The sequence below is a fragment of the Monopterus albus genome, unplaced genomic scaffold (genome assembly GCF_001952655.1).
Source record: "Monopterus albus unplaced genomic scaffold, M_albus_1.0 scaffold85.1, whole genome shotgun sequence".
NCBI classification, from domain to species: Eukaryota; Metazoa; Chordata; class Actinopteri; order Synbranchiformes; family Synbranchidae; genus Monopterus; species Monopterus albus.
In genome coordinates, this window is record NW_018127965.1 from 437,781 (window position 1) to 445,165 (window position 7,385).

At 39.5% G+C, this 7,385-nt stretch overlaps 2 protein-coding genes across 2 annotated transcripts; both read right to left on the reverse strand.

Annotated features, from left to right (window-relative positions):
• Positions 1-539: 539 nt before the first annotated feature.
• apnl (actinoporin-like protein) lies at positions 540-2,050 on the reverse strand. The gene is made up of 3 exons (XM_020607315.1): positions 2,008-2,050; positions 1,371-1,493; positions 540-1,271 (listed from the first exon to the last, which is right to left on the reverse strand). The coding sequence occupies exons 2-3, from the start codon at positions 1,472-1,474 to the stop codon at positions 824-826; spliced, it is 552 nt and encodes a 183-aa protein (XP_020462971.1). The 5' UTR covers positions 1,475-1,493; positions 2,008-2,050; the 3' UTR covers positions 540-823.
• Positions 2,051-2,668: 618 nt separating this feature from the next.
• On the reverse strand, positions 2,669-4,899 carry LOC109964260 (bryoporin). Its single transcript, XM_020607441.1, has 3 exons — positions 4,831-4,899; positions 4,358-4,466; positions 2,669-3,350 (listed from the first exon to the last, which is right to left on the reverse strand). The coding sequence occupies exons 2-3, from the start codon at positions 4,459-4,461 to the stop codon at positions 2,921-2,923; spliced, it is 534 nt and encodes a 177-aa protein (XP_020463097.1). The 5' UTR covers positions 4,462-4,466; positions 4,831-4,899; the 3' UTR covers positions 2,669-2,920.
• Between the last annotated feature and the right edge of the window lie 2,486 nt (positions 4,900-7,385).

Genomic DNA, 7,385 nt, shown 5'->3' on the forward strand with positions numbered 1-7,385 from the left:
AAAGTGTGATTGTGTTGTAAAAGTAACCACATGAACTGAAGATATTTTACTGTTCCCTCTGATTCTGCCAGGATAACAAAGTACTTAAAACCTTCTTTAGCTCAAAAATCTGGGAACAAATATAGTTTTACTCTGTTTCTTACAATAGATTTTAACAACACAAGGTTGTATTTAAGAACTGACTATTTTTAACATTTATTTGACATTATTTAGGATTATTTTAGGATTATTATTATTATAGAAAAACACAAAATGTGCTGGGTTTCTCAGTTTGTCAGAGCAGTGTACTATACATACAGCATTAATGATGACAGATGTCCTTTGATGCTGAGAATCACTGAATGGGATTTACTCACTTCTCTTTATGCACGCTTATGCTTAATCAACAGACACAAATGCACAAATAATTCAGCAAAAATGTTTATTTAATTTCTCAGACTACTGTGTCAAGGTAAATATAAACAAGTGTTCAGCGTGCTTTGTTAAGCTATGTGCCCTTATCCTCAGTAAGTCATCCTTGAATTTCCATTTCTATAGACGCCACATTAAAACTAGATGCTATTGAAACAGAAAACAGCTTTGGTTATAAAGGGAGGGATATTGCTGCCTGGGTAAACAAGCAAACTAAATTCTGATCTTAAGCAGATTTACTGTAGGTCAATGCCCAGGTACACAGACAAATGTCAGCAACGATACATTTGTTAAATCATGTGTGTTGACTGTGTTAGAAACAGTCTGTCAGATAAAAGCTTGGGGTGGAGGGATGAATTCTGCTGTCAGGACACATGACAGAAACAATCTTTGGGAGGCGTGTCTACTATGCCTACTGGCCCAGGGGTGTGAAAACCTTATCCCACACCTCCACCTTCATGATGGAGTTGCCCATGGGACTCATCGTAGCCTTGACATCCAGGTAGTTTCCCACATAACTGATTCCTGACCCATTGGCTTCCTCCCTTACAAACCCTTGCTCTTGCTGGTTCTTTGCATAGTACATTTCTTTGTACAAATTCTCATCGCAGTTACGGCCCTTTTTATTGATGCCTACTGCAAACCAGTTTGCGTACAAGTTGTAGTCCCAGGGAACTGAGAACATGATGGCCAGAGTCTCAATGTAGTCGTTCTGTGAGCGCTCAAAGAGGTCATAGGTCAGCACACCAACACTGCCAGTTGCTTTGCTGCCAGATTTGGTGAAGGTGCAAACCTCGGTCTTTAGAGGACGCACTGTGGGCTGAGGTGGGTGGTATGTCTCCCCGCTGTCAAGGAACACCCTAACCAAATAAGCACACACATTACACGCTTGTGAATCTATACTGTATAATACATTTTATATTGTGCAACTCTGGAAATATATGACTTCAAGGACATACCTGGGGTTGATGAGGCAGTAGTTGTTGGTAACATTTGTGATTTCAATGGTTACACTCCTCTTGCTGCTCACATCGACTGCTACAGCTTCAGCTGACTCCGTCATGTTGCAAAGGTTGCGAGATCTGCTTGTAAAACAAATGTAATTTCAGTGTCAACCAGGTGAGCCAGACAAAACCACAGCTGTGACTAACACTTTCCTCTGCTCCTACACACACTGGGAATCATGAAGTTCACACTTATTACTGTACAGAATATCGTCCTGACCTCTGCTCTGCAAGCTTGCTGTATTGGTATTGCGTTGACCTTCAGAAGTGCACACAGACTGGAACCAAGTATGAAGGATCCATTTCAGAGGGTAATTTCAAAACAGTTGCGAACAATCAGAGAATGTCTACAGACTTTCTTTACCTCGTTAGAGAGTGTACCTCTTGAGTTAAAGCACTAAAGACTGTACATTAATCAAGTTAGAGTGAAAACATTATAGAAACCAATCACCATTTTCATAAACAGATACTAGTAACAAATCAAATGCCCCATCAGGCTTGTATATGCATCCACCAGCTGCTCTTTTCATGAGCTAATGAGCCATTCTTTGTCTCTTATCAAAGTCTTTTTCCTCAAGTTTTCACAACGTACCTGCTGAAAACCTCTGCTGGTGCCTCCAAGTCCCAAAATGAGAGAAGTTACCTGACAGGGAGGTGCCGATAGATTTTTCTTTCTTGTTTGTTTAAACAAGTATGCATGCCATCAACCAGGAAGCCCTCCCATTTGTAATCCCAAAATGGACAGCACACACCCTGCTTCAGCACAAATCCTCCAGTAAGTCATTGCCCACAGAAGACTATGAGAAAAAAACCTCCCTGTGTTTCCTTCCCTGGGATAAAACAACCCCACCCTAGGCTGTGGCAAGGTTAAACCTGTTGCTAGGTACGCTGAGATCATTCACTCAGCCCCTGCAAGACTGTGTTTGACTGACTTGGTTTGAGAATCAAAGATAATGCAGACATCTCTGGAGCTATTTTCCATTTATTCTTTCTTTTGCTGAGATGCTTGCATTCATAATACTACACAAAAACCAAATATCAGAGCAAGATAGAGAGTCTCACAGCCAGCGAGGAACAATATTGTTATCATGTCGATTAAAAAAAGCATCTATGCAGATACCCCATCTGTTGCTACTCATTAGAAGTGGATGGATCCAGCTAAGAGATTAAAAAATGATTACTGTTCATCAGTAATAATGCAAGCATACTGATTGAAAACACATCCCATGCAAAAATAACACAAGCGCTGGGTCTGAATGTTTTATTGCCACAATCAAAGAAAAGGGAGTGCACAATGTACATAAGTGCAGGGCATAAACTAATGGAGAATCATTGAGCTGGCTGTCAGATTTTGATATCTCTCACTGAACACAAACTAAGGATGACAGCAAAATCAGTCTTCCTCTCCTCTGGATGTTTCCCTGGATGAAAACTTACAACAGCACTCAAATCAAATGAAGTGTATTTATTCTGTGGGTACAGTAGCAACAAAGTACAAGAAAGTACTAACGGCCCATTTTATCAAAGAGCTCAATTTTAACAATGGCTTTGCCAATGTTTGACATAGTAGCCCTCAAATCAACATTTGCTGCTTTAAATTCCAGCCCACTGCCATTTGTCTCAGCACAGATGAAGTGACTGAGGTCTTTCCCCTCATACATCTGGTCATACAGCTTTTTGTCACAGGCACAGGACTGGTCAACCACACCCACGGCCAGCCGGTTTTTGTACAGGCTGTGGTCAAAGGGTACAGAGAACATGATGGCCACGCGCTCAGAGCAAACCCGGCTCTTCATGTGGAACAGGTCATAGGTGAGCAGGCCAACAGCGCCTGTGGCAGTGTTGTCATCCTTGGTGAAGGAGCACACTTCGGTCATGGTTGTACGAACCGTAGGCTGGGGAGGGTGGTGACAGAAGCCACTCGTCATGTACACCCTATACAGGACAGCAAAAGACAAAACTTTACCATCAACCAGACTTTTGATGAAAAAAAAAAAAGTTTTGTAAGTTTTGTGGATATTGTCTGTTAGACTTTCCAGGGTGAAACACCTTATTCTGATGGATGGACTGTGACTGCACAAGTGCTGCTGTGGACTTCAAAGCAACAGTGAGTGTACCTGCATGCAATGTGCAATGAGGCAGTGTGTGTCACTACATGATAGATAGGTGGATGTTCTCAGCAAAGTACTGTCACACATGAAAACCACCCATCCAGGATATGGTCTGTGCTGCCACAGCTCGATAAATGTACAAGCATGGCACAAATTCCAATAAACATGGGAAAGTTTTATTTATCTTACTGTATTGTCTGCAGACTGCACCGTTGGTGACGGGGTGCCAAATCAAACAAATGATTCATTTATGGTAAATAGATGGTACTCTGCCATTTTACTTGTGGTATCACTGAACTTTACTTATAATTAAGTGCAGTTACACAGTGAATTAACATGCTGGGAATTTTTCTGAAAGGAGTGCATGCAAATCATGTCCGTGTTGACTTAGAGTTGTAATCGGGCGTTGAAGTCTCAAAGCAAGTTAAAGCAATGCATTAAGTCTTTTGAACATGAATACCTTTCCATGGAATCAGGAAGCATTTTATCTCTATGTGCAGAAAACAGCTGCTGATTCAGGCAACGTAGAGACTAAACTAATCTGGACTGACCTCCCGTTAAGAGATGAAGTTCAATCAAAAGGGGAAGAAGCTAATTGAAATGAATTTTATGTAAAATTTTGAAGACACCTTTCAATAAGTTCCAAATGTGGTGACACCTGCTTACATACACACAAGTTACTGTACAGGCAGTGTAGTAAAATACAGTACTGAGTAAACTACATTTTCTAATTATGAAATTGCTTTTATGTTGGCATGCGGTCATTCATTAGTTTGTATTTTTGTACAGGAAACATTCTTGGTATATGTATTAATACATTTACAGACTTACTTAGGGTTGATGAGACAGTAGTTACTGCTGACATTGATTATTTCAATGGTGCAGTTTCTGTTGGTGGTGAGAATGGCTGACACAGCTTCTCCTGTCTCTGGCATCTTGGCTGCAAGTGGAACAGGACTAAAAGCTTACAACAGTGTATCCACAGGTCACAATTTAGCAAACATCACATGTAAAGAAAAGACTGGGGATGTAGATCATAAATCATTTTGGGTCAAAAGACAAATACAGATCTTTAATCACTGAGAGGTGAAGATCCCTTTTATAGTCAAACCAAACTGACTCTCCTCGTCTCAAGAATAAAACGCTTGAAAGAATTTACCAGTACATGTTCTGTGTGTATAAAAAAATGCAAATTTAGTTTAAATACAAAAACAAACAATTCTTAATCTGGGAGTACTGAGAAAAGGTTGTTTATGCAGGAGTTATTTTGTAATCTTGCTATTAGTAAAAGTAATTATATTCACCTTTTTGGAGTTATAGACCCAAGTTGTACTTGTAGACAGCAGCGTCAAGTTTCTGTTTCCCAGATCCTGCACAGAGGCGGGGAGTCTCTGCTGTGTGACTACACCTCCACAGTACTTGTTCCAACACAAGCACAGGCGTGTCTGCTGTGAAATGGGCTTACTCCATCCCTTATGGAAAATTTCATGTCAGAAAGAAGATTTTGGGCCATGTAGGATCCCACCATTGCAAACTAACCATTATCAATAATGCCAAGTAGGCCAATCGTTAAGCTAATTCTTGAATTAATCAAACAAATTATATGTCAACATATTTGCCTTCACATTACACATAGGTGGTTCTTGACTAGCGCCGGTGCGTGGCAGCCTGTCGTCATTGGTGTGTGAATGTTGTGTGTGAATGGGTGAATGGTGTATGATCTCCTGTAAAGCGCTTTGGCCAGTGCAACACACTGTGAGAAATCGCTATATAAAATACAGTCCATTTACCATGATATCACTTAAGGGGATTTCAAGAAAATTGTTTTACTTCAGCACATTGCTGCAAAATGTTATTTTATTATCTCTATTGTTTAGATTTAATTTAATTTATGTATCTTTAGTTATTTCACTATGGATAAGACCTAATATTCCTGATTTAATTGAATAATTTTTCAATGAACTTGTCTCTTTGGTCTTCAGGGAGCCTTTGGAGCTCAAAACATGTATTTCATAAAGATCCTAATGCAACCTTGTGTGTCCTGACTTGCTTAGAATGACACTGTAATCTCCCAGGCATTGCTCCGATTATTGCTTGTTGTTGCAGGTTATGGCTAGCGACAGATTCCTGTGACTGATGTAGGGAACCTACCTACTGTCATATCACTAATTCCTTTACTGCAACCTCTGCTCCCACTTGTTTATGGAGTAGAGAGGACACTCCCCTCTACCAAATATTTTAAAATAACAATGTATTATGTAAGACAATGGACTAACTGTGCAGTGCTATATTTATTCATGATTCTAGGACATGATCTTCCTAATTAAGTATGTTTTTTTGAACGGTGTGTGTTTAGAGATGTGTTCATTACCCCAGCAACCAGTTCCAGTAACATTATGGCAGCTGTTCTCTTCCATATATTAGGCGCCAGGAACTTGATTTAAATCCTTCAGCTTCAATGCTTGAAGTCACCAGATGGCACCAAACATGCATTTGCAAAAATGCATCTGCACTACACAGACTTTGTCAGTAAATGTTTGCTATCTGATGGTTAGCCAACGACCATGGCAGAAGATATTTGACAAACATTACTGCACTGTATATATTCAGCATGTCCTTCGTTGTGCCCTGTGGAAAGGGCAGGGATCCATTCACACAGTTAAATGTGCAATACTACATATATACTTTATCTAAATCTATATACAAGTATGTACAGTAAGTCTAATGGAAATACACAAACCAAAGAATAACAAAAACACTAAACCTTTCTTTATTTTCTGATTAGTAAGGAGTGAGTTCAACTGTTATATAGCTAACATATTATTATCATTAATAATCTTTATAATTTATGTCAGAATGGAACCAAATATCCTCCTTATGTTAAGCAGGTCTGTTAATATTACAGTGTAATGTTATCTTTGCAGTTTCTCAGAAGAGTCAGTTAAGAAGCAATTAAGAAGGCGATAAAAGGACAGAATATCAGTAATCTCTATTTACAGGTGGCTTTTGAAGTGCTATGATGACAAAGATAAATGTGCGCTGAAGACGAAGCCATATTTAATTAAAGTGGCTGCGATATCAGTATCACAGCCTTATGTCAGTCATGTTTTTATAGTCTGTTGAACATTTTGTCTCCATTTTGTCTCTCAGTCTATTATAAGAAAAAGGAGGGCCAAGTTATTGCTTTGTTGCAACTGACACTATAAACTCTTTAGTCAGAATGATGCCCAAATCCCAAAATCTGAGCTGAAACTGAACAGATACAATATTTAACTATGCACTGCTGAACGTTATTTCCATTGCTTGTTTACTCTTTTTGTATGTTCAGCCTTGATTAAACAGTAAAGTGAAATGTTAGGCGAGACGAGGGAATCTTGTCACACCTTTTGGTCTTGTGCATTTGTGTCAATTTGCCCCATTAGTGGCTAAGTTCTCACAGTATATGGGGTAAGATGATATAGGGTCATGTAGAGTTTTTCTTTTTGTTGCTGCCTTCTTTTTCTTCATTGATTTAGATTTAGACCGCCCCATTTTTAAGCTGCTATTAACTGTTACTGAATTTATTGATATTGCTTAATTGTTGCTGGCTAAGGTTCGCTATATCTTAGTTTAGCTTAGCACAGGAACAACAGACTCTCCTCTTCAAAGTTAAAATATATTGGATATTTTTTATTAGAAGAAGAAAACTACATTACATATATAAATATTCCCCACCCGCCCCCCATTTTGGGGCGGTCTTGTATTCCCTCCTCGGGTCCTCTACGAGAGGCCTGGGAGCTTGAGGGTCCTGCGCAGTATCTTAGCTGTTCCTAGCACTGCACTCTTCTGGACAGAGATCTCAGATGTTGTTCCTGGGATC

Bases quoted from the DNA above. Each gene is read 5' to 3' on its own strand.
- apnl (XM_020607315.1), bottom strand. From the start codon at position 1,474: ATGACGGAGTCAGCTGAAGCTGTAGCAGTCGATGTGAGCAGCAAGAGG. The intron at 1,272-1,370 runs GTATGTCCTTGA...TTATTTGGTTAG, and splicing joins TACTGCCTCATCAACCCCAG to GGTGTTCCTTGACAGCGGGG.
- LOC109964260 (XM_020607441.1), bottom strand. From the start codon at position 4,461: ATGCCAGAGACAGGAGAAGCTGTGTCAGCCATTCTCACCACCAACAGA. The intron at 3,351-4,357 runs GTAAGTCTGTAA...TGTCCTGTATAG, and splicing joins TACTGTCTCATCAACCCTAA to GGTGTACATGACGAGTGGCT.